General features: G+C 34.1%; 1 protein-coding gene across 1 annotated transcript in view; it reads right to left on the bottom strand.

The window, feature by feature from the left end:
• The window catches only part of Pkhd1l1 (PKHD1 like 1), a 147,120-nt gene that overhangs the window by 76,297 nt on the left and 43,531 nt on the right, over nt 1-27,292 (bottom strand). The window contains exons 21-37 of the mRNA XM_010619537.3: nt 25,540-25,664; nt 22,759-22,922; nt 22,053-22,225; nt 17,812-17,959; nt 16,480-16,634; nt 14,732-14,854; nt 13,659-13,764; nt 10,890-11,000; nt 9,522-9,686; nt 8,547-8,668; nt 7,137-7,269; nt 6,540-6,735; nt 3,816-3,958; nt 3,300-3,404; nt 2,587-2,775; nt 1,642-1,812; nt 881-1,107 (exon numbers count right to left, since the gene is read on the bottom strand). Coding sequence (XP_010617839.1) covers nt 881-1,107; nt 1,642-1,812; nt 2,587-2,775; nt 3,300-3,404; nt 3,816-3,958; nt 6,540-6,735; nt 7,137-7,269; nt 8,547-8,668; nt 9,522-9,686; nt 10,890-11,000; nt 13,659-13,764; nt 14,732-14,854; nt 16,480-16,634; nt 17,812-17,959; nt 22,053-22,225; nt 22,759-22,922; nt 25,540-25,664 — 2,556 coding nt within the window. The remainder of the gene's footprint in view (nt 1-880; nt 1,108-1,641; nt 1,813-2,586; nt 2,776-3,299; nt 3,405-3,815; nt 3,959-6,539; nt 6,736-7,136; nt 7,270-8,546; nt 8,669-9,521; nt 9,687-10,889; nt 11,001-13,658; nt 13,765-14,731; nt 14,855-16,479; nt 16,635-17,811; nt 17,960-22,052; nt 22,226-22,758; nt 22,923-25,539; nt 25,665-27,292) is intronic.

Here is a 27,292-nt window from a genome sequence, read left to right on the forward strand (position 1 = left end):
TTCCAGTACTGAGGATCAAACTCAGGACCTTGTTCTTTCGAGGTAGGCACAGTGCCACTGAGCTAAATCCCCAGCCCTGTGGAAGTATTTTTATTCATAAAGTTAATATTTGGAGCTGATTATGATACACCCTAAAATAACTTTTAGATTAAATTATAATTGTACACATGTTCATAACTACATTATTCATGCTAGCCAAAAAAGAGAAAATTAACCTAAATATCCATTAACAGATAATGAACAGATAAATGAAATGTGGTATACCATATAATGGAATGTTGTTCAGCTGTAAAGAGAAATGAATTCTCACACATTGGATAAAGTTTGCAACTTTAGGCTAAATGAAGATGCTGGGTACAAAGAACCACATATTCGATGGCTCTATTTTTGGAAATATCTAGAATAGGCAAATCCATAGGGACAGAAAGTGTATTAGTGGTTGCACTGGGTTAGGATGGATGGACCTGCTGCCCTGAGAACAAAGGTGTGGAGGTTTCCCTCGAGGGTAAAGAAAACACTCTAAAATTGTGATCATGAATGTACAGCTCTGTGAATATATTCTCTGTGTGTGTATAAATATGTATGTATATATTTATATATATGTATATATATATGTGTGTGTGTTTGCCCATATGTATATATATTTTAAATGGGTGGATTGAATGGCGTGTGAATTACATCTCACAAAGTTGGTATAAATTAAGGGCCAGGGATTTATCTCAGTGGTTCTGCCACCTCCCTCCTAAGTTCAAGATCCTGAGTTTGATCCCTGGTACAAAAATTTTTAAAAAGCTGGTATAAATTAAACAGGAGGGTATGATCAAAACATCTTCCCTATTTTGAGTATATGGAATTTCAAAGGCGATCTATATATTCTTACCTTATTAGCACATGTCAGATTACTGAAGCCACTTCCAGAAATTGTTATCAATTCATTTACTGTTCCAGTGGATGGAGTTATGTTGCTTATACTTGGTGAAAAACAACTTGAAAGTTCAAAGAGAAATATATTTGAATCTTTAACCCTGGTATCATTCAGACCACACAGGGGTTCTGTTGCTAGGCAGCCTGCCACAGAGCTTCCCAAGTGCAAATTCTCAGGTCCTCCTTTAGACAAAAGAACTTCCTGTAAGTCACGCATAATATTCCAAAATAAGGACTGCTTTCAGACTGCATTATTCTTTATTTTGACAAAGGTGGTTTTAAATTCTGTAAATTTTCTTAAATAACAAGTAAGTCTGGTCCTACGCTGGACAACTGGATTAAAGACCTAGACAAAGATTGTACAATAAAGATAAAAGAGTGAATGTAAATTTAATTTACTTTTCCATTTGTTCCAGGCCAGCTCCAATAGGGGAAATAAAACAATTATATCGCCAAATATTTGAATTTATTTTGGGATTATGCAGAGTGTCAGAACTCTGACATTATATCTCACTCAAAGCACACAAGGATTCTGGGGAGCAGGTAGGAAGACATTAACATCATCTTTATTTTATAGCATAAATTCTAGCCTCAGAGAAGTGAAAACCTTTTCAAGGTCATATGATAAGGTGAGGCCTAGTCATCCAACCCCTACCTCAGGAAGGTCCCATAAACCGTGGGCCACTCAGTAACAGTTCCCATCTTTAACCATCTTACCCGGAGCATATGTCGCTTCAGCACCACCCAGAAACACATGCAGAGGAAGGTGCCTGGTTTCAGCTGGTAAAACGTTAATGACTCCTTGGAGAGAAATAGAGCAAGCCTCATCAACATGCCCGCTGCTATAATAATGGATTCCAGGCGAAGTGAATTGGTAAGAAAATGAACCTGGCATAAAATAAGGTTGTATAAAATAAATACAAGCAATCCATGCATCCTTTAAAGGAAGGTGAAGACGTCTGAAATGATCATTTAAATGCACATGAAGATGACATGTGCCTTATTTTTCATGTGTTTGATATTTCAACAGGAAGCAGTAAGAAAATGACTCACTGGCTATAAAAGAGCTATTTTGTAATGTGAAATTACACCCCAGGAAGACATGATCCAGCATTAATTTTTAAAATAATCATAGCAGGTTGACATAATTTACCAAAATTTAAGAAAACTGCAACCCGAAATGAAAAATTTAAAAAGCAATGCTTACCAAAAAATAAATAAAAAGCAATGCATATATCATTACATATATAGAACACAATAGGCAATCTAAAAGACGCACTTTATGCTAAACTGTCCTACAAGAAATAAAAAGCTGTAAACCTGATTTCAATCAATAGAAGCTTATCATTTACAACCAGATTGGTATGATTAAAATACATATTTTTATTTTCACTGTATTTTGCTGTTTTAAAAGTTTTCAATTGGTCAATTGAAGAATTAATAAAGATATTTCTAATACCAGAATTTATTTCAGTGTGTGTAAAACAGCTTGCTTGCACTCATTTATAACATGTTTATGATAACCATAAAATGCCAGGTAAACCACTTGGTACATTTTTCTGTACTATTTATATAAAAGTATGCTAAATATGCTCAAAATTACTTTTCATTACATCTAGAAAAACCAAGTAGGGTGCAAAATTCAGTAAAATGGAAACACACCTGATGAAGATTTTGGTCTTCCATTTGTGAATCCTTTGCCATCATAACTCACACTTCCGGGACTGGGGACAGAGAAGACTCTATATCCTATTCCCCTAAGAAATGGGTGTGCTTGCCAATGCCATATCACCGTGTCTCCCACAGACACATTTAAGACTGATGGAGACCACGCATAACCTAATCCATGAACTGAGAGCAAGAATGGAATCATATTTTAAGACAAAAAAAAGAGTAAATTTCTTAATTAACTCTGTTAATGGATAACCAAGAGACAATTTGAAAAAAAAATGGTTACTCAATAAATTGTTCAAAAATATTACATGGAATATTTCAGAAGCTATGACCAATTCTTTAACCCTAAGAATCTTCAGAAATGTATAAGAATGCAAAACTATATGTAATTTAAAATGGAATGTACACTTGCAACCCTTGATTGATTATAAACTATAGACATTTAGGACTTTCTGCACAGCAATAAAACCAAAGGCAGTTTCTGAGTATGGGAATTGTAAAGTCTAGCCTGTGGAGTTCAGGTTTATCACAACGCACTGTGTGTGTGATCCCCTGGGTTAATTGAATACCACTGACGAGTTATGAAAGAAATAACAATACTTAATTCCCTGAATAATTTGAAACATAAAGTAAATAAGAATGAAATTAATTCCAGGTTAAAGAGCGTTCCTTATTCACAACATGTAAATGGCGATTAGTACCTAGATCTTCCCCGGTGTTGGTAACTCGGAATACATTTCCTGTTGAATGAAGAGTACACTTTATGACGTTTTCTGATGAAGATGTAACACTGCAAGGAAAAGAACCTAGGAAGAATAAAGATGGAAGTAGCACTTTTATCAAATACTTTTTATGAGCTGTAGAGGATGAAGTAACATTAGTAAACATCAAGGCCCTGCAAAATTTCTTTGGTATAGGGTATAGTACTGGTACTTTGTTTTTAATGGTGAGCATGTTTAAGTATTGATGATTTTCAAAACAGAGCCTCTCCTTAAAGTTTTCTATACACTTAAATACATAATAACAATTTACTGGAAAATCAAAAACTGAAAAGCAGTTATTTTTACTTTCTCCTCTAAACCAAACACACAACCTTTTCACACACTAGTAGGCAAGTGAACTTTCCATGATTAAGAGAGATGGAGCAGTAAGTTGGCATCTCTGGCACCTCTTTAAGCTGAGAAAATGGTAACAGCCTGAGAGAACACAGCGCTTACCTAAGAGGACAGTATTCTCAGCTGGTATCAGGCTGAACCCCGAACCCATTATGGTGATTTCAGTCCCGCCATACAAGGAGCCTCTGTGTGGAAACATGTGTGTCACTTCCAAAACATACTGTACTGAAGCATTTAACTTGCCACTAAGAAGGAAAAAGGAAGGGATTTTTTCAGTGTATCTCTTGTATCCATATTCCTAACTCTTGCTAGGCTATAATTTCTTTAGGAAGGGGAAATAGTTGAATATTCATATATATCATGAAGCATTAGTTATCAGTGACATAATCTGGTAATTATCCATGCTAATACTTTTAAAAATTCGATTTCTGAAAATTTAATAGCAAAAGCATGTGAAATGGAAGATCTTAAAATATGGAGAACTATGGTCATGAGAAATGAGATCTTAAAACATAAATGAAATACTTCAAAATATTTAGAGTAAAATATAAAGGCAGCTCTATCAGCAAAAAAGCAATAGAGTTCTCTAAATCTTATTGGAGTAATAAAGTGTTGTGTAATTTATTTTTTATGAATTTCATTGCTACATTTTAGGTATAGTATATGCTGACATTCATCATTGGAAATTTGAACCTTTACATAGTCCATCTTGGTTCTTCTTTTTCCCCATTCCCCTGCCCTCCCTTCAACCCCTCCACCTCTTCCTATCTACAAAGACTTTGTTTCCATTTTTTCCTTTTCTCATATTAATTCCATTCCCTTCTTTCCTTTCCCCTATGCCTACCACTTCCCCTCTTCCCATTTCTCATTATCTATTTTACCTTTTTGATCCTTATTTACTCTTTTAGTTTCTCACACCAGAGAAACTATTTGGTATTTACACCTGTGTCCTATTTATTTTACTTAAGAGTACCACTTCAATGTGCATCCATTTAGCTATAAATGTCTCATTCTTTATGGCCGAGTAGTACTCCATTTTATTTTTTTAAAACCCATAATTTCTTTATATAGTCTCCAGTTGATGGGCAATTGGGCTGTTTCCAAGTTTTAGCTATTACAAACTGTGCTGCTATAAACCTGGGTGCACACATATTGTTGTGGTGTGATTCTTTTAATTCCCTGATACTCAGCAGGGGAATATCTGGCTCAATTGGGATCTCTAATCCTAGCTCTTTGAGGTATCTCTATTCTGATTTCCACAGTAGCTGCACCAGTCTGCACTCCCACCAGCAGTGGAGCAGGCTTCCTCTTTCCCCACAGCCCTGCCAGCATTTGTTTATGGTTGATTTCTTAATAGCAGCCATTCTTTCTGGGGTGAGGTGGAATCTTAGCATTGCTTTCATCTTCATCTCTCGAATGACCAGTGACGTTGAACATTTTTTCCTATGTTTATTTGCTATTTCTACTTCTTTGTCTGAGAAACATCTGTTCATTTCAGATGCCCATTTTTGGATTGGGTCTTTAAATATGGGGGGGCCTGGTTTTTTTGAGTTCCTTATCTATTCTAGAAAAGCCTCTGCACAGCAAGAGAAATCACCAATGGTATGAGGAGACAACCCACACTGTGGGAAATTTTTTTTTACCAGTTGTTCCTCAGACAAAAGTGTCGTGTAATTTCAATTTATCATTCCGTGTTTGTTGGAAATGTCAAGATTTTCCCTCCCACTCTTCAGGGAGTGGGTTTTTAATTTATTTTCTTTTGTTATAGACAGTGTACCTGCTGGGAGGCCATCAAAATCTACTTACCAGAGTAGACTCCCACATTCCAGGTCCCACCGTAATTACTCAGGCAGAAAACCCCCAGGGAGGTTTTGACTGGCATTTAACTTCCTCTGTAGGACTGAATTAACACTTCTTCAACTACCACCTAGGTAAACATGGAGTCCATTCTGCACCTTACATCACCTGGCCAAGGCACAAGCCAATAGCTCCTCCAGGACTCATGTGAACTCCTCCCTCTGGGTCTAAGAAGGATCATAGTCCTCAGGCTGCTTAGCTTCTTTCTCCACCTACAAGATTTCATTGCAATCATCTGTCCTTCCATTTTGACATTAGCTTTATTAGTCTTTTTTTGCCTTTTATTTAATCACTAAATTCCCATTTTTCTCTTTTCCTATGTATTCCAACTAGTGACTTCCTCACACAAAAAGTAAAATTGCCGGTTAAAAAACAGTTTAGGGAAGAATATACTACATTCCTACAAAAAACAGAGGATTCTCTCCACCCTATCTTTTCAATGGCCGGCTCTTTCCTACACATTGCTTGGCTTAACTGTCACCATTTCAGAGAATCCTTCCCTACACCTCAGGATGTTAGGTCCTTCTATTACACACTCTTATAGTAGCTGGCTCTCTTTTTCATAGCTGTTTTCACACTTCTAATTAAGTGACTCATGTAATTCTCTGTTTAAAATCTGTCCTACAAAATGATGAGCTCAATGAATGCAGGGAACATGCACTTCTCATTTTCTACTATGAATCACAATTACAAAAGTGTCTGCCCCTAGAATTTACTTGATAATCATTTTCTGAGTGAATAAAAATTGTGTGCCATATACACAAATCTATTCATGCAGATATTTTTTCAACCTGATCTGAATGGTATTGGTTGCCCCTCAAAAAGGAGTCATACTATATTTTAGAGAGTTTCTTGAAATGTTTTGCAAAAAGATACAGAAATATAAAGAGAGTAATCAACATAGACCCCAATTCTATTAGCCTAATGGAGTGCTCCAGAACTCTATCAATTTTGTGGTCATCACCATACCTTATTGATGCAAAACCCCAGTTTCTGACTTCTACGTGGACAGAATGTTTTCCAGGAGGCAGCACTGGTAAAAGGCATATAATATCCGTGGAGTTCCAGTGGAGAACTTGGCAGGTTTTTCCTCCAACATACACCACCACGGTTTGTGTGGCTTCATTTCCAAAGTTATAACCCTTAATTGTTAAATTAACATCTCCTATTATTTAAAAATAAAAAAAAAACATTTCAGAAAGGTTTAGCTTATCCAGTGTGGTTTATATATTAAATAAATCAACTCATTTATCTTTTGTTGTACTTAAGAAATCCTAACATTTTCTGAGGAAATGGAAAAAAAGAGGTGAGGGCTGCAATGTAGATATAAAATTCATGTTTAATTGTTTCAGAAGAAAAAAGCAGTAGGACAAATTAGTTTTTCAAACAAACAATATTTTTCTCCATACTGCACATGTTCAAAGTACAATTATAAATTGAGCAACATCTGTAAAAAATTGTTTCACTTTAATAAACAATACTGAAGAAGAAATTATGTTTTGAAAGACTTTCTAGATGTGGTGTCTGTGCCTATGGAATTATTACTTTTGCTGAAGAATGTCTTACCTAGAATTGTCCGTATTTTTGGACTAAAATCCTTTATAACTGGAGTCTGTAAACAACTATATCTAAAAATATTCCTGGAGGTGGCTTGAAATCCGTTGGTAATTACTGAAATATCAACTATACCCTCAATTCTCTAAAATAAATGGGAAAATAAAACAATGAGAAAATATTAAACAGTAAGATATAGAAATTCAATGTCTGAAAATAAAATGAATTATTAAAGAAACTTCTGAAGATTTTTTTTGGTGTCAAATATAGGCTAAATGTGCAGATTCTCAAGAGAAAGGTTTATGATTTAGTAATTTGTGGGTTGCATGATAATTTAATTGAATCTAAAGCTTTGAATTTTAAGAGCTCTAAGATGTGGTTGAGATGCTCTGGACAAGTGGTTCTCCAACTGATAGAGGCTTAGATACTGTAAGTTTTGTCTTTTTGATCATCAAATAGACTCAAATGTAGTTGTTAGGCAACTTCATTAACAAATCACATTATTATATCTTTTGCTGATGTAGTTCTAGAACCCACAACTAAACACTTGGATTCCTAAGAAAAATATTTGGTACTTTCACTGGTACAGCACCTAGGCAGTGCCCAACTAGGAAAAACAAATTTCCATCACTGAGTATGTATTTAATGCACATTCAGTGTGTAACTGAATGTTATGATTTTTTAAAGTAATTTTTGATGTATAGTACTCCCCAGATTCTCCTCCCCCTCATTCAGCCCAACACACACTCAAATTTATTTTTTCTTACAAGTCACAACTTCATAATGCCCCTGCTTATTCTGCTACATTTTTATGTCATTATCCTGTTGCACATAATAAACAAACCAGAATCTTGGTTTAAGCTTAAAGACCATTTTTAAAGAATGATGCCTGTACTAAATTGTAGTATTCCATGGAGAATTCACATATTTTTGCCAGTGAATTCAAACTTTAACACATTTAAAAACAAAATTCTTTTTGGAAATTAAAACTTTCTATATTTGTTTGCCCAAGTTTCAGAGACTATTTAGTAGTCTTTTGTGGTATTTTTTTTTCAACTTTAATTTTAGTTGGTAAAGTTTGATTCATCTTCAAGTGCTGATAGTATATTAACTTGTCTTACTCTGTATGCACTTCTATTATTTCAAGGGGAATGTGTTACTTAATACTGGTTTGTGTGTCTGTCTTTTTGCATGATTTTAGGTACCTAGAATGTGGAGATAATATTTTATTAATTGTATTTAATTTAATTTTATTTAATTCTGCTGTGAATATTAGCAGAAAGATGTTGAAGAAATGACTCCGCAGATGGAAAAATCTAAGATTTCTAGAAAATGTTTCACTTACTTAACCTTCTGCTCAGATATTTCCTAATTTGTAAGATATCAGACTCATAGGAAAATGACAAAAATCAGAGGTCTTACTTTTGGTGTTCTGCAGGTTATCCTATTCAAATTCCCTTCCATCACACTGCAGGTTTCATTTCCAACTAAAACCTCTGAATTTTCACTAAAGCCAAATCCAGACAGAGTCAATAGAGTACCACCTTTATAAGAAAAACAAAGGGTAGACAAAAACACAAAAAAGCAGATCAACTATAACAAAAAGAGATGTTGGTAACATCTAAAAATAATACTAATATACAATCCACATGTGTTTTGGGGGCATTAATAACAGCAATATCCACTTTTCAGTGTTTTCTTCATACTTAAGATAAATTATGCTGTTTCTGTTCATGCAACTATTCCAGAGATGAGAAATAAGAGTGAATTAGGACCCTAACAAAATCCCAAATTTTAGTACCTCTAAGTAAAATAAAATCAAAGGGAAAAATTACAAAATAAAAACAAATTAAATTTTTTATAAAGACCAGAAAGGTCAAAACAAAAACACGAAATCCAAAACTAAGCATGAGAGAGAGAGAGAGAGAGAGAGAGAGAGAGACACTAAACACAAAGCAGGACAAGAAAAATGTATTATTTTCTCTCCACCCTCTTCCTCAGCCTTCCTTGCCTTGATTAGTTCCCAGAACTTTTTCTGGGTCAAGTAGTTCCATTGAGACCATGGTTACAAATGAAGCAGCTGGTAAGCAGAATAATAACTAATAAATCTTATCTTGACATAATTAATGAGCTTGTTATGGAAACATGTAATAATTGATGATATTAATTCAATAACCTAAGATGTAAGTATAAAGTCGCCCTGATTTGTGCTTCATAAGAAACAAAAGAATTAGCCAGCCATTTAATCACCATGCCTTCTGAAAAGAGACTCTCCTTTGTTATAGTTGAGGGAACTTTGAGTTCTTCTCTCTTTGCCCTGTACCCAGAACAGCACAATGAAATGTGGAAAAGTACACGATTGTCTCGGATGAGAACTCTCAGCTATTGACTTATTACCTGCCAGGCTTCCAGATTCAGGCCAGATGTGTGAGATTTGACTCTGATAGATGAAGTGCAATCCCTTACTGTCTACATTCTGTGCTAGTCCAACATCAGCTACAGACACAGCAACTGGTAAATGTCCAGCACTTCCATTCACAATCTGGCACTTGATCTCATTCTCTTGTGATAGATAAAAAAGAAGAAAGGAATGATAAAACAAATGGGTTTTTTGAGACAAAATTATTGGAAATTTATATTTGTGAATGTTAACATTTACTTTCATTTTTAAATCTCATAAATACATCTGAAGAAAACTACCTAAATATTAGCAGGAAAGGAGGATCGTAGGGAGAATATTTTTACCTGATTTAGGAATCAGGCATTCCTAGAAAATAGATATAACAATAAAGAAAGCAAGTAAAGGAATGCTGTCATAATTTTAAAAATCCTAATTTTCAATTGCATTTATATTAATAATTCTAAAATGTTGGTCCAACCTACTGTTTATGTCTAAAATTGAGTACAGTATGTTTTATCAATAAAAACTAAATTTCAAGGACCCGAGTTCAATCCCCGGTACCAAAATAAATAAATAAATAATAATAATAAAAACTAAATTAAAGAACCAGGGATTTAGCTCAGTTGTGCCATGCCTGCCTCACAAGTGCAAGGTCTAGAGTTCAATTTCTGGTGCCACAAAAATAAAACAAAACAAAAACCAAACTAAATTGAAATACTTTCTTCACTTTATTTAGAATAAGCAATATGTACTGATAAGCACAATATTGGCTATTTGACCTCAAGAATGCATAGAAAATTTAAATTATAAACAACAGAAATGAATTGCTACATGGATTTGCTTACATAATTCCAATCTATTTAAATTAAGGAAAACACCTAGGATTATGAGGGATAACTTCAGGAAATAAATAACTATGTCCCTCCCCAATTTCAAGAGGTAGACAATGTGAACATTCTTTAAATTTTGCATCATTGAAGAGAGGTTCTGCTGGACTAGAAGTTGGTAAATGTCCACATCCTCTTGCTGCAGGACTTATGTGGCATTGTGAAAAAACTCTGGAACACTACAGCAGTAGGACTTTGCACATGTTTGTGTCCCAAAAAAACCAATACAAGAAAGACCTCATGTGACCACTTTGTAAAGGATAAAAAGAGAACAAAATTAACTGTTACAAGATAAAGACACTGTATAACCATGAAACATTAGTCTTTAATCATAGTCAAAGATAAAGTATTATGCAGGACGGGTTATCAATTTCACTACTCCCTAGGGAACACCGAAGTAGTTTGTAATACAGCTTTTAGATTCCACTTTGTCTTAGAGAAGTACAACTAGACTTTATAATTTTTCAAAGAGCCTACCATCCACAGAAAGAAGAGAACAACCAGTAGATCCGACAGAGACTAACACAGCTGAGCTAGGAGAAAATCCAGAGCCTACTATGGTTAGAGTTGTGCCTTCTTCATAGGATCCTGAAAGTGAAAAAATTTAAATGACAACATTAGAATTACAAAATTAGAATCTGTAGTTGTAAAATTCAATATTTCTCAGAGAAAAATAAGCTTATCTTCCAAAAGCCTAAAAAATAGTAGGGGAAAACACTCACTTGGTGAAGGTATTTTTTCCATTGAATTATGCTGTCTTGCTTCATATTTTGAAGCTATGTGTTGATAGAGATTAGAGGGAAGAATTAAATGATTGAAAGCCCGAAATGTCAGAGAAACTAAGCAGACATTTCTATAGTTTAATATATGACAGACTAGCCATTACAAATTCATGAGGAAAGGTTAACCTGTACAGTAAGTGTGGACACTTCTCTTCTGTAAAGAAAATGATTCCTCTATAGTTACGTAAACCCTAAAGTTCACAGGAGAGTCCCTCTTGATACCCGCTATTCCAATATGTTAATCTTAAATGCTTTTCCATTTACTCATAGAAGTCACTGAGTTTAACACATGAAATACACAATCTACGTATTTATATACCATCACACGTAAGTTCCATGTAGAATTAAATAGCTAAGAATGAAAAAACAGAACTCCAAAAATTTTAAAAGTTAATACAATTTAGTCTCTCAAGGTAGAAATAGTTTTCTTAAATAAAATAAAAAAGCTATAGTTGAAATATATGCAAGGCAAGATATATAAATCAATGATTTAAATGTTTCTATGAACCATATACTAAACCAAAATACAAGTCATACACTGATAGAAGACATGTACAAAGGATTGGTAAACATAACATATAATAAATAGCTATAGGTCAATTTTTAAAAGACAACCTAATAAAAAAGATAAAAGATGTTAAACAATTTTCAGAAGAAGAAATAATTGCATGTCCAAAAAGTAATCTGAATGTCCACAACATATACAAGAAGATTCTCATGTGTATTGCTAACCAGAGAATAAATTAAAACAATGACAATTTCATTCACACTTTGGCCATAATTAGGAAACTGATAATTTCAAATACTGGAAAAGATATGAGGGAGATCCTCTCATATGGCTGGTATTAGAACAAGTCTGGAGGACAATTTAGTCATCTAGTAAACTGAATATACAAATACCCAATCATTATCCAGCAATTTCATGTCCAGACATATATTCTTAAGACATTCTAGAATATACACAATAGTAATTTGTAAGGGAAGCTCAAAGAGCCTTATTTGTTTAAAAAAATTGTAAATCATCTAAATGCCTAATGAGAGGAGCAAATAAATCAATATGTTTATGACGTACTTTAAAGTGATGTTAGGAATACCTACAAGCACATACAATAGCTCAAAATGCATAATGAATGAAAAAAAGTAAGAAACAACAAGATATTTACATTGTAATCACTCGTTTATAAGCTTCAAACATGGCAAAAATCACCATATGTGTGTGCCATATACAAAAGATGTTAAAATGGCATGGAAGAATACACACATAATTAATTACTGTGATTGCCTCTGGGTAGATATAGGAGGGGGTTAGAACTAAGGATGGTGCTTCAAAAAGACTAGCTGTTCCTGTAATATTTTCTTTTTTCTTATATTGATGATTGGAAGTACAAATGATCAATATCAACAGCTGTCAATTTTCAGTGAAGAAAAATGTTTTATACCATTCTTTATACTTTTTGTTATTTTTAAATTGATTATAACATAATGAAAAGCAATTCAGATTGTTAATTATTTTGAATAAAGAATAATTGTCAAGGAATGCATATAAAATAGAATTTTATTACAAAATGCAAGAATAGATGCCAAAAAAAGATACCAAAGGATTAAAATAAAATGTCCTTCAAGTTCTTATTATTGATATTTTTGGATCCTATGTAATATGAATTATCTTAAAGTTAATATCATCATTATAAAAAGTCTGAGGATATTTTTTCAATCTAAAATAATAGCAGTATTTTAAAATTTTAATGCTTTTGGGGAGTATGGAATGATATGTAACTAATGGGGAAAGTTTTTACTAGCCAACACACTCAGTATATGATCATAGTATCAAAGCTTATCTTTTTGAGTGGAAAAAAATCACCCCTTTTAATTCCTACTCGTGCTGTTTACTTTAATCTCCAGGAGCTCAGACACAGAGTATAATCACATTTTTTGAGCAATAACATGCTATGAAGAAAATGATGCAATGTGTTCTCTGACCGAGGTGAGTTCTTGCCAATAATTTTTCTTATCTCAAATGCAGCACCTAATCATCTTCTTTCATTAAGCACCCACTGTGTTGTTACTAGCCTTTGAATGCTAAGTCTCCTAGAAGTGATCTCACACGGCAATATTCCAATACCCTAGTTTAGTTGAACAAAATGCCTCAAAGTCAGAGTAAAATTTTAGAGACTGATTCCAACTGGTGAAAGTGTAGTATAATGGCTTAGCGACTGACACAAGTCAAAGACTGTGTGCTTCAGCTTCAAAGGTATTTTTTTTTTCAAAATAAATAATCAGTGTTTTTTTCCCAAAGTATTCTTAGGGGTAGTTTTATTTTCCTTTTCCCCCCTACTTCATAGAATGCCTTGCTTACCTTAGTTGGTAATACCAGAATAAATATATTTTAAAATATCATCTTCAGAGTTAACATTTTGCTACTTACCTTCCATCACACACTCCAAGTTAAAAAGCAGGAGGTTACCTTGAGAAGGGCTTATGGCCAAGACTCGGGGAGTGGCTGTGGAATCCCACGTAAAACTACAGTCACCCGAACATTTTGCTGGAATTCCATTGATATAGACTTCAACCTTCAGGAAAAGAAACACAGTGCTGGTAAAAACGGGCAAAAATGTACCAGGGTTCAGTGGAATATGCACAGGATTGGGAACAAATGGAATTTCTTTTGCTTGCTTTTCTACAAAAATGAGTCTGTATATTTTTTACTTTGATATTTATGTATTCATTCAGCATGTGTGTCACTGTGTATCTGGCACAGCTGTGAATGTAAGGGCTATAGCGTATACAACATTAAACAAAACAAATGATATCCTTTCTGTCACCCAACTTATATTCTAGTACACGAAGTTACATAAAACCAAAAATGAAGAAAAGTATGGGCATCTCATGCCGGGAATTAATTAGTGCCATGAAGAAAAATGGAGATTGTTCCTAGGAAAGTTACTAAACTCTTTGCTTTAATTTCTTCATCATGGAGACATTAATAATTACTTCACAGAGCTAATGTAAAAATTAAATTTTTCTAATTCTGGCAGTGGTTGATCTTACAGACTCATTACTGTATCACAAGGAAGATAACTTCCCTAAAAGGCATAAAATAATATTTTTGAGTTGATCAATTTTTAACACAAATATTCACACAAAAACAGATAGGTCATCTTCCTATTTTTACCATGCTTTACCATATACAAATTAGTTGTATATTTAATTTTTTTTAAATTGAGTTTATTGGTACATATTAGGTATACAGTACAGTTGCATTCATCATGGGGATCTTGTACCTTTACATGACAGGTCTTGGTTCTCACTTTTTCCCCTTGTCCCTGCCCTCCCTTCACCCCCTCCTCCCTTCCCTATTTACAAATACTTTATTTCCATTTTTTCATTTTCTCATTTTTTCTTTTCCCTTATTCCCCCTCCCCTACCCTTCCCACTTTCCCTGCACCTTTAGCCCTTTTCTTCCTATTTCACATTGTCCATTATCTCATTATATATTTAAAATTTAGGTATACTTTATGAGAAAAATTTCAAAAATACCTGTGGTTGTTGATGAGGGGTACGGAGTAGGTCTCCAAGTATGCGGTGTCTGAATAACCCACCTTCCTTTACCTTTGTGACGGTCATGTTAGCCTTTTCTCCAGTAATATTGGAATCATCAATCTATTTTTACACAAAATAATTTTACTAGAACAGCTATGGTGAGTGTAACCACACATTTTTCTTGAAATTTCAGTTGATAAGCCTAAAGAAAATGCATTACTGAATTTGATTTTCTTAAAATGTTTTATTCTTTTGCTGAATATGAGCATTTTGATAGATTAGTGTTGAATAACTGAAAACAGAGTCTTTCCACCTGATATTTAACTTTCCCTTTATCATTTTATACCCATGTCTACTCTGGTTTTTCACCCACTTCCTGAATATTATTGTTATTAATTATTATTATTATTATTATTATTATTATTATTATTATTATTTGCTCCCAGTGGTACAAATGAAACCGAGTCAAGTCAGGATGTACAATCTGGTCATTCCTGAATCCCTTTGTCAGTACAGTAGCCTTCTGTTGGATACAGGAGCTAGGAAAGCGACACTACTCTCCATGCTAACCCACACATGAGCCCAATCATGGAGGAAAAGGAGTGAGGAGGAAGCAGAGGAGACTGTTCAATAAAGAGCAAAGAGAGTGGATGTGCAGAGACCAGCGGTGATAACAGGGTGGAGACCAGTTACCAGAATTGTCTCAGTTCCGGTATTTTTTAATTCTAGTTCCTAGCCACGTGTTCTCTTAAAACAACCACCACACCTGTGAGACTGCTAGTGTTTTGCATATTCACGCAGGCTTTTGTTTTATGCTCATAATTTTTTTTGCCCCCTACTTCCCTACCTCTCCTCCTCTACAAATGATTCCATAAGTAGTGTTCTGTGGTTTTCCACCTTATGTCATGAGTATTTTTCCTGATAAATATATGTGAGTCTATGCGTTTTTCATAACAGCATTCTACTACTGATGAGATTTAAGTTTTCTAGGCTTTTAGTAGCACAAAGAACTCTGCAGTGACTACCTTTTGTGCCTACATCATTTTACATCTGTATTATTCTTTCAGTAGGATGGAGTTATATAAAGAAGGTTGTTGAATCATGAAGTATTTACATTCTGACACTATTATATAATCCTCCCAAAACAGGCACTAATTTACCTTCTTAATAACAGTGCACGGGAGAAAATGTTTCCCACACTCCTTATCCCAAGGAAGCACCTTTTGTTTGCTTCTAACTACTTTTCTTCACATGCTCTGGGCTGACTTTTCCCCCACTATAACTAAGCTGTTGTGACTGAATGATCTCCAGGTGTGACACCTTCATGACCTTAAAAAGGTCATCTTCATAACCACAGAAAGAATTCAACACCACAGAATATAGCTCCAGTGTTAGAGTTACAGACATTGAGGCTGACTATTCTTGGCCCCTTCCTCAAGTGCACCTAGATTTTGTTCTGAGGGTCATCTGGCCTGTATTCATCCTGCCACTGTCAGGCGGCTTCTATTACACACATTCTTAGACTTCCACATGGCACAGAGAATAAACCAAACATTATTCTCCACGAAAGAGAACACCCGGTCAACTTACTGTAGGACAATCTTCTGTTCAAAATCCTTAAAACTATTTTTCATTTATAGCTTGAATTGTTTAAAATTCAGTCTCCAACTCTTTGTAGAATGAGCAGAGTATAAAAGAGCAAACAAAATGTAGAGCGAAAGAGAAGCCAAGCCAAATGAGGGAACCTGTAGAAGATTCTGCTTTCCGCATGTGCTTTTCCAGGTGATGCCCCAGGAAAATCCAGCGCAGGTTCCCTCTCGAGTGACGGAGACGCGCCCCATCTCCTCCAAGCTCTGCAGAGCGAATTGCAGATCTGCAGCTGACACAGTAGCAGGGATGCCTGCACTCACAGAAGGACAGCAAGCAGCAGAGGTCAAAAATCAAAAACCAAATTCATCTTTAAAGTACATGAACCATGCCCCTTGTAAGCTACACATCCCCTATACAATGAGAATGAAATGTGTACCTCATTTATGCAAGCATTTATACACTTCTGAGAAACAGAAATTCCATTATTAATGTACCTCAGACTGTGGCCTTGGCTCAAAAACATTTTTATTTTTAAAATCAATTCACTTTATTGATGACTTATAATGTACGGATGTAAGAGAGGAACAAACTCTTGGAAATATAACCCAGAATCCCTGATGGATTAAAAAATATGAAAATATCATTTGTGCTAGGTAGTTTATTCTTACATTACTGACACAATCTACATAAGCCATTCATAAAATCTATTTAGATTGTGTACAGTAACACTACTAGACTGTACACTAAAGTGTCTCTTATGATTATGTAGATCAGCACTGCCAGTTGATGCCATGATGACATACACAACTTAAACACGTTCTAGTAGTAGCAACATTTTAAAAAGTAAAAATAAACAAACCAAACTTTAATAATAAAGTTTAAAAATAAATATGTTTAAAATGCTATTATTTCAACAATATTAAAATGTTACAGCAATGTTATTTGTTTCAATATGTGGCACTTAGAATCCAAGGGTCAGTAGACACACGTGACTCATGAACAATGCAGGACTGGAATGTACAATTCAGGTTGTTGTTAAAAATAATTTTCTAATTTTTGATTTCAATAATATTTTAATATTATTGTTATTGTTTCTGGCTACTGCAGTAATTTTTTCCAAAATGGGCCCATTAGATAAAAGTATGATGTATGAAAGTCATAATTTCAATCACCTTCAGCAAAATGAATGTTCAGAGTTCATTATATTCTTACAGACTTTTAAATATTACTTCTAGATAAAAATGATCATTGTTAATGACAGTGGCTTTGGGTGGGTAAGTCCTTTTTACTGCAGGAAAAGAAGATTTGTAGAACAGAAACATGATTGGCCATAATGTGCTGTGCATTATGCGTGAGCGTGCACATCTGCGTGAGTAGACATTTGAATGTTAAAATAAAAAGTAATTCTCAAGTGGAATAATATCCAACATCTTATAGATTGTGCATGCATATGCATTATAGCAATGTTCTGAACATCTTTCCTTTACCTTTTATAACATGCCCATAAGCTTGAATGTCAAAGCTGCCACTTATAGGTGGAGAAGCTTCTTGAATTCTTTGAATACGAATCTTTGACTCTCCTGGCCAATTATCCCCTCTGTAAACAGACTCATTTTCTGTCTCGTTTGCGATTATCTAATTTCCAAAATAAATATTGATAAAATGATTAAAGCAAACAATGGCTAACATGATTTCTGTTTCACCACGGTACAGTCCTGTGACATGACACTAATGAGCCTCATGTATTCATGACTCTTCAGAACAGTAAGGAGAGTCACATAAATCAACAGAGGCCAGGCCTATAGAGCTGCAGTAATGAGGCCAAAGTCAACTTAGTCATCTGTGCAGCCATCAGCTGGAACCAGAATAACACCTCATTAATTCAGAATGTACCCTCCATCACTCAAGGAGCAAATATTTGTTGAGCAGGCAAAGTACAAAGCTCCTCCCAGTGGGGAGGCAAAGAAACATAAGGTGCAGTCTTGGCCATCAGAAAACTAAAAACCTTTTTGGAGAAATATAATATGAGGATTTAATAAAAAAAAATAAGTATATGGTCAGTAGAGTGACTGACCCAGCCTCACTAAATCCTTTTAAAATACCAAGCCACAATCAACTGACAGAAGTAAAACACACTGTAGAAATTCACAGACTGTAATTCTAATAGTGAAAATGATGTTTTTCCCCTGCTGATCCCTCAGAGTTATCTGTGAATCCCGTAGAATTTAAAATCATACAGAAATAAGGGAACATAAGCACCAGAAGGCATATCAAGCATGTTCATGTTGACTTTACTCACAATAGCCTCAAACAGGAAATAATGCAAAAGTCCATCAATGGAATGGACAAATTGTGAAATGTTCATACCATGAAATAATGTATATCAATGAAAAAAGACTGAACTGCATGTAACAATAAGAATCCCTCAATATTCAATAAAGGAAACAACACAAAAATATTTTATAATTCCACTGATGGGAAGTTTAAAATGGATAAAACTAGTATATCATAGCTGAAGTCAAAACAGTGGTAATTTGGGTGTGTGGGGTGAGTGGTCTACTGTCAAAGAGAAGATACAAGGAAAGCTATCAGGGAGCTAATGATTTCCTTTACTTTAATCTGTATAGCGATAACATGAGTGTATTTACTTTTTAAAAACTTCATTGAGTTCAGCTCACATGATGAACACACAAAAACTAATCACATTTCTAAATACAAATAGTGAAGAAGTAGAATCTGAAAATAAAAATATAAGATGATTTTCAATTGTTTCAAAGAAAATGAAATTGAACAAATATGTTCTGGATTTGATCTGAAATTTTTATAATTCTGATAAAAGCAATAGAAGATGACCCAATCTAAATATGTTAATTTTTAAAACAAGAACAAGAAAACCTAAATAAATGGAGGTATACATTGTGTAGATGGATTGTGTACATAGATTGAAAGATCCAATATAACAAAGGTGTTCATTTTCCTCAAAGCAATCTTTTTAATTCTAATTAAAATATCAACAATTTTTTGTGGACATAACTAAGCTTATTTTAAAATGTATGTGAAAAGACATGACACAGAATAGCTAAAGTGCTTTTGTACAAGAAGAACAAGTGAGAGGACCCTCCTTTGCCCAATGTCAAGGGTTACCCAAAAATTTAACCACACTATCATTCCCCAATGATTTTTCACAAACATATAAGAATAATTCAATAGAAAAGGATAATGCTTTCAATAAATGGCATTAAAGTAACAAAAGCCATAAGCAAGCAAATGAACCACATCCTAAAACCACATTTATCAAACACAAAGTGTATCATGGTCTAAAGTGTAAAATTTAAATCTAAAATACTTTTAAGGAAAAAAATGAAACATCTTTAGGATTTCAGATAAAGAAAATAGTTCTTAGGCTTGAAATCAAAAGTACCACTTATAAAGGAAAAATTCATAAATTGAATTCCAAAAATTTTGTTCCTTGAAAGATCTAATAAAATGAAAAGGCAAGGCATAGTCTCGAAGAAAATACTTGTTAACTATATGTCTGACAGAGAACTTGTATGTAGAATATATGAGGAGCATTTCAAACTCAGCAAAATAAAAAACACAATCGGAACATGGACAGAAGGACACTCGCAGAAGACATTTCAGTGGCAAATAAACCCCTAAAATGATGTTTAACATTATAGCCACGACAGAATGTAAATGAAATCTACAATGAGCTATCACTGCATAACCTATCAAAATGGCTAAAATGAAAAAATGTTTGTATAGAAGCTGGATCATCTGTATGTTGCTAGTGGGAATGTAAAGTGGTACAGTTATTTTGGAAAAGAACATGACATTTTCTTACAAAATGATACATAAGCTTACCATGTGACCCCCTAATTGCTCTTCTGGGCATATAACTTCCCTAGATGAAAGCAAGTCATAAAAAAAAAAAAAACTATAAATGAATTTTAGCAGATTTATTCAAAATAGCCCCAAACAGAAAACAACTCAAATGCTCTTCAATGGGTAGGTGGACAGGTATACTAGTACATTTATACCATTAAGTACTACTCCACACCTAAAGTTCACTACTGATAGATCTCAAGGGAATTGTGCTGGATGAAAGAAGCCAATCTCAAAAGGTGAAGCAACGATATGCTTACATAAGCTCCAATGTCATTTATGTAGCATTGTTGAAATGACAAATTATAAAGACAGATTTGTGAATCAGAAGCCAGTGAGGGAGGCAGCTTGACTACAACAGGATAGAATGAAGGATGCGTGTGCTAGAACCGCTCTGATGGAAGTCAGATAAATGTACACTTGTGATAAAATTGTATAGAACCGCACACACAAGTAGATGACTGCATATAGAGTGATAAAATCCGAATAAAGACATGGGTATATTGTATCAATGTTGGTTTCCTAGTAGTTGTATTCTTCTATATTGTATAAGCAGTTACCACTGAAGCAAAATGGCGAAGGCTATAGAAGTACCTCTGTATTATATTTTTGAAGTGAATGTGAACCTACAATTACCCCAAATTAAAGTTTTATAATTTCTGGTTCTGTACATTAAAACATTGCATATTATTGCTTTTAGCTTTTATTTGATTTTTTTTAAAGGACACAAAAGTTAAGTCCTATATTCTCCAATTTAGCCTGGGATAAACAACTAAAGTTAAAAGTTGAAATTACCAACCGTTACTTTAATGAGAAATCTTTTAAAATGAGAGGTATTGACAGATGTTTTAAAACACAAAACTCTAAGTTAGTAAGTTTTATAATCAAGCTAAGAGTAGAAGACAAGAAAACATTTCTAGGAAGTTTATCTTGAAGTTAGCGATTAAAATACTGGGGCAGCAGGGACAAAAGGAACTTTTTGTGTAATATTTGTAGTCTTTCATTACTTTTAATCATAAAGTTTTTAGTTAGCCAAAACTTTCTGTGTTTTTAGTCACAAATGTTCAGTAAGAATTAAGATAGGATATGTATATGTATGAAATCCCCGAGCTGAATGTATTTATTACATATCACAAATATACAGTATCAAAAAGGAAAAGAAAAAAACTTGAATCTTGAGCTTATTGACATTTGCTCTTAATTTGTGGTAGAAAAGAATATTAACTCATTTTAAAGGAAATTGAAATTTTGAATGCTCATATTTGTAGTATTCAGTAATGATCTTATAAATAACTCAAGCAGCAGAAAATTAGATTCTTTTGGCATTATGTAAAACAACATCTTTCCTCGTCTAAATTTTTATAACAGCAGATTAGATTTTGCTTACAATAGAAACCATTTAAAAGCATAATGTAGAATCTCAACTTTTCTTTCAATACAATAATTTCTATTTAAGGCTATTTATTAGAAGAGTTCTCAGCTTTTCCTTTCAAATCAATAAGAAAAGTTCTACTTAGGGGCTGGGGATTTAGCTTAGTGCCTGCCTTCCACCGAACTGAGTAAAATCCCCAGTATTAAAAAAAAAAGTTTTACTTAAATCTGACTTTATTTCTTGATAATAGTTCCTCATTTTCCATCACAAATACATTTCTTGAAGATCTGTTTTAATACTTTAAGTCTATTCGCTCAAGTCTCTAGATCATCATTTTTCCTTAGAATAACTCTTATCCTTTCCAAAGCTATTCAGTTTTTGTTGGCTATTTTCAAAAATTAGTAGAATTTACCATACCAAAATTAATGCTGATTAAATTGAAAGTAATAACTTACAAAACCCTAAGTTTACCTGTCCGAAGCTCACAGCCATCATGGGTATGTTGTAACTGCAGTTGTAAGAAATCATGGTAACAGAATATTGGATTGTCATGGTTGATTCATCCCTTTTGCTCTGATTCACATGAAACTGCTTTAAAAATATTCCTTTATTTGCTAATGCGGGAAATCTTCTCTTTGCCATTTCTAAAGTACACAAAGTAAGTGAGAAATAAGATTGTATTATTGATTTTTATTATTTTATTATCACATCTCAGATTTAATATGACTCAAAAAAGTATTGATAATTAAAGTAACTATTTCATTCACAGCATTATGTCCATGAAGTTATCCAACAATCTTATTAGATAGATGTTTATGTCAAGAGCTCTATTTTAAGAATGGATCTCCTTCTTGATAGTTGGTTTCTCAAAGACCTAACAAACAATAAAAATGCTTGCCATAGTGTAACTATTGAGAAACAAAATCCAGATCTATAAAGCTAATTCTTGCCAAATTTCACTAAAAATACATGTAACTTTAAAATAATGACCTCTCCCTAGTCATTAAAACAAAAAATTAAATCATAATAACAGAGGTCAGAAATGAAGGGAAAATTATTAATATTTAAAGACTGAGGTTTCTATCTATACTACAGAATATAAGAATAATTTCCATGGTAAGTTTTACTACAAGATAAATTTAGAAGACTGCAGGAGACATAAAATGATTCAACATACCATCTATTGTTGCGGTTGTAGATATCTGTCCAATATATACTATGTCCACATAGAAAGATTGTGATTCTGATGCTTTCTGTAAGCTAATTCTCTGAAGAGAAAAATTTGTCCCAGTCTGTTTACTCTGTATGAGATCCAGAAGATCTAAGCAAGTGTAGGTCCAGCTGAAATGTGGTTAATTAGGTGCATACATTAGTCACGAACAAATACACCATAAAAATCATTAAAAAATTTAAAGAGTAAAAGCTCCCTCCTCCAGAAAAGAATATCATGCATGCTTTGTTAGTATAGAAAAGTAGCAGTGACAAGACACTTAAGCAGGCAGAAACTTAACCTTGCCTTTCAGTAAAAGAGTTAATGCTGCAAACAACAGCAGTTCCCACAGGAATGTACAATAACATTCCACAACAACAGGTAAGGAAATTAAGGAGTATTATGAACTTTTGTGTAGAGCACATTAACAAGAAAAAGGCACAGAACGCATTCCACTGGTGTAGCTGTAAAGGTCAGAGACGGAACAGCACCTTCAGTCCATTGGTAAGAAACAAAAGTAGAATTGGATACTATTTTCAAAAGAGCTCACTGCAGTGTCACTGTACATTAAGTGGCAAAAAGGTGTTATTTGGAGATATAAGTGGTTGCATATAGTGTCTTTTAAATGTGTAACTTAGACATAGCTTTCCGCTACTTGTTAACTGTACTGAAACCCCGATAATTATAATCGAGCAACTCAGCAATGAGAGTCTGTAATAGATAAATGCTGTATCCAAATAATTAAATATAATTTGACAGTGATCTTGCATTGGTCACTATTATAGTTACCAACTGACTGCTTTGTTTGAACACCGTGTGTTCTCATTTTCTTCATCTTTTATAAACTCAAGAGATCGATCACCTCTAGTGCCTCAAAGCTTAGACAACACGTATCAGTTTTTAAAATATTGTACGCACAAAGATATTGTTATGGGGCTAATTTGATTTCAGAAAGCACTTTTGGCCTCTAAGAAGAAGTTTGCTATTAATTTTATAATTCTAAAGTTTGAACAATTACTACTTAGAAAACTTGATATACCAAACGAGATCTTGTATAAGAGGAGATTGCAAATGAAAGTAGAACTTAAGGTTATTGAACATTGTGCCATTGTAGCTGGAAAATTACAATTTTTAAAAGGAAAGAAGGTAATCTTAAATTGTGGAACTTGATTTACAACTACAAATATTACTGGTTTGGAAAGTTACAGACTGAAATTAACATTATTAACACATCTACTAGATCTAGGTGTGCTCTGTGGCCTACAAACAGGCTTAAAAATAGCTATTCAAGGCAGGTGAGTTTTATTTGTTTTGTTTTTTGCCTTGATAGTTAATAGTTTTAATGTCAGAACTCTGCACCATTCAAAAATCATGATATTCTTGTGTTAAGATCTTATAACATTTAGGATAAAGAAGACTCACCAGTCCTAACAAATCTGGGACATTTTCAAATGCCTGAAGAAAAGAGAAGCTTCAGGCTAAACAGAGCTGCTTATTCGTTACTGTGATAGTTTGGCTACCATGGGAGAATAAGGTCTGTAAAATGTTCCAAAATCCTACCACGATGGAGTGAAATGGAAGCGGGCAGTGGGCCTCAAAACTAAAAGTGTGATTCCACGATTCATTTAAGGCGTGCAGAGAATTGTAGCAAGATGTGCTTTCAGATGTCCTGTCAAGGAAAACTTCAGCTTCATAAGGGTCCACCGAGGGATTACCCGAGCTCTGAAGCAAATTGTGCGTGACACACATTGTCTAACGTCCTGGGTGCAGATCTCCCATGCTCCTTGGCATCAAACATGGGTGGGCCCACCTTGGCCCCAGCATGGCTTCTACCTATACGTGGCTACCAATGAGGTCACCACTTCTAAGTCAACAGTTACCAGGTGGAATTGCAGAATTGTTCTCTCTCACTTCATTCACTCCTGGAGTTAATTTCGGTCCTAATGGTATCTATTTATCTGAAATAAACATAACTTTAAAATGGCACACCATAGGCTGTTAAATAAAATGTCAATGCCTTTCGGGGGCTAAATCTGAACTATGAGGAAAAGGACCTTTCTCATAAACATTTGTTTAAATGATGTACTTTGTAAAATAGGAAAGTATGTGTCTTCATATTATTTCTATTACAAATGAATTCTTTGCATATATTACATATAGAAATGCAAAGTCAGGATTTACATAAATTCTAGAAGATACAATAATTAGTAAAAAACAAAACACAATTATGCAGAACTACACTGTTCTTGAGATTATGACAATTGTGGTCATTAAATAACATTTTCTAGGCTGATTCAATCACTTCCTTTACATTTCTCTATTTGCATTGCTACTTTTCTAATTTGCAGCAAAGCCAGCATCATTTCAAATATCTTTTATCCTGATAGTCATCAAAATATTTTTGTCTTCTCTACTAGTACATTTTGAGGTTGCTCTCTTTCTACCATTTTTCAGTATCTAAGAACATTATTGGATTCAATGATATATAATTTAAATTCTAACATTGGGATAAGTGGTCATGGATGATGAAGACACTAGAGCAATTTCACTGTCATAATGTATAGATTTCTCTCTAAAACAACAATCTCTGTTCGAAAGCATGTGTAGGAGGCCAAAATTGTAGTCAGATCCACATGCACATGATTTCCACATCCCCAAAAATAAAACAACAAAAAGCAAGAGATGAGTTTATTGTTATAGTTTATATACTATGGTATCATTTGGTCTCAAATTCATAGTGTAACTTACCTCTTCCCGGAAGAAAAGTTATATGTAAACTGTGTATCTGTGCTTCTAGCAATCTTGCCATTGTCTTGGTACTGAAATTTTAGACCAATATAATTTGCCAAGAATCCTTTGTATGCTAAACACAACTATATAAGAAATATGAAAAAAATTAGTAATAATACCTTGTGATTAAATTATTTTGTCACATTCAAATTAATTCCATCCATTTTTTATTGCTCTTTTTCAGCTTTAATTGAGTTTATCAGTACATTTTAGGGATACAGTACAGTTACATTCATTGTTGGGATCTTTTACCTTTACATGACAGGTCTTGGTTCTCATTTTTTCCCCTTGTCCCTGCCCTCCCTTCACCTCCTCCTCCTCCCCTCCCCATCTACAAACATTTTATTTCCTTCTTTTCATGATCACACATTTTTTTCTTTTCCCTTATTACCCTTCCCCTACCCATCCCACCTTTCCTACACCTTTAGCCCCTTTCTTCCCATTTCACAATGTCAGTAATCTTATTAGAATCTTATGTATTATTGCAGTTTATTCACACCAGAGAAACTATTCGGTATTTACATGTGTGCCTTATTTATTTCACTTAGGAGTATATCTTCAATATGTATCCATTTTCCTATGAATGAATCTATTTTCTCATTCTTTATGGCTGTGCAATATTCCATTTTATAGAAAAAACACATCTTCTTTATCCAGTTTCCAACTGAGGGTCAAATGGGCTGTTTCCAAGTTTTAGCTATTACAAACTGTGCTACTATAAACATGGGTGCACATACATCCCTGTGATATGATTCTTTTAGTTCTTTTGGAAAGATACCCAGCAGAGGGATTGCTGGGTCAAATGGAACCTCCAGTCCAAGCTCTCTGAGGAATCTCCATATTGAGTTCCACAGTGGTTGCACCAGCCTGCACTCCCACCAACAATGGAGAAGGGTTCCTTTCTCCCCAAAACCCCGCCAACATTTGCTGTTGTTTGATTTCTTGATAGCAGCCATTCTTTGTGGGGTGAGGTGGAATCTCAGTGTTGTTTTCATCTGCATCTCTCGAATGACCAGTGATGTGGAGCATTTTTTCATATATTTACTTGCTGCTTTTACTTCTTTGTCTGAGAAATGTCTGTTCATTTCGGATGCCCATTTTTGAATTGGGTCTTTATATTCGGGGGAGCTGATTGTTTTGAGTTCTTTATATATTCTCGATAAAAGTACTTTGTCTGAGGAGCAGCTGGTAAAAATTTTTTCCCACATTGTAGGTTGTCTCTTAGTTCTGCTGATGGCTTCTTTTGCATTACAGAAGCTTTTTAATGAGATCCCAGTTGTTGATTCTTTCTGCTAGTTCTAGTGCTACTGAGGATTTGTTCATAAAGTCTTTTCCTATGCCAATGTCTTCCAGAGTTCTGCCTAATTTACCTTCCAGCAAGTTTAGTGTTTCTGTTTTAATTGACAGATTCAGTACAGTAGCTGGATACAAGGTGAACACCCCAAAATCAATAGCTTTCTTGTACACAAACAACAGACTCACTGAGAGAGAAATTAGGGAAACAATTCCCTTCACAGTATCATCCAAAAAAATGAAGTATCTAGGAATCAATCTAACAAAAGAAGCCAAAGATCTCTACACTGAAAACTATAGCACTCTGAAAAAAGAAATTGAAGAGAATATAAAAAAATGGGAAGATATCCCCTGCTCCTGGGTAGGAAGAATCAACATAGTGAAAATGGCCATACTACCAAAACTGCTATACAGATTC

This window comes from Fukomys damarensis, unplaced genomic scaffold (genome assembly GCF_012274545.1).
Source record: "Fukomys damarensis isolate Sample0158 unplaced genomic scaffold, DMR_v1.0_HiC HiC_scaffold_5, whole genome shotgun sequence".
NCBI classification, from domain to species: domain Eukaryota; kingdom Metazoa; phylum Chordata; class Mammalia; order Rodentia; family Bathyergidae; genus Fukomys; species Fukomys damarensis.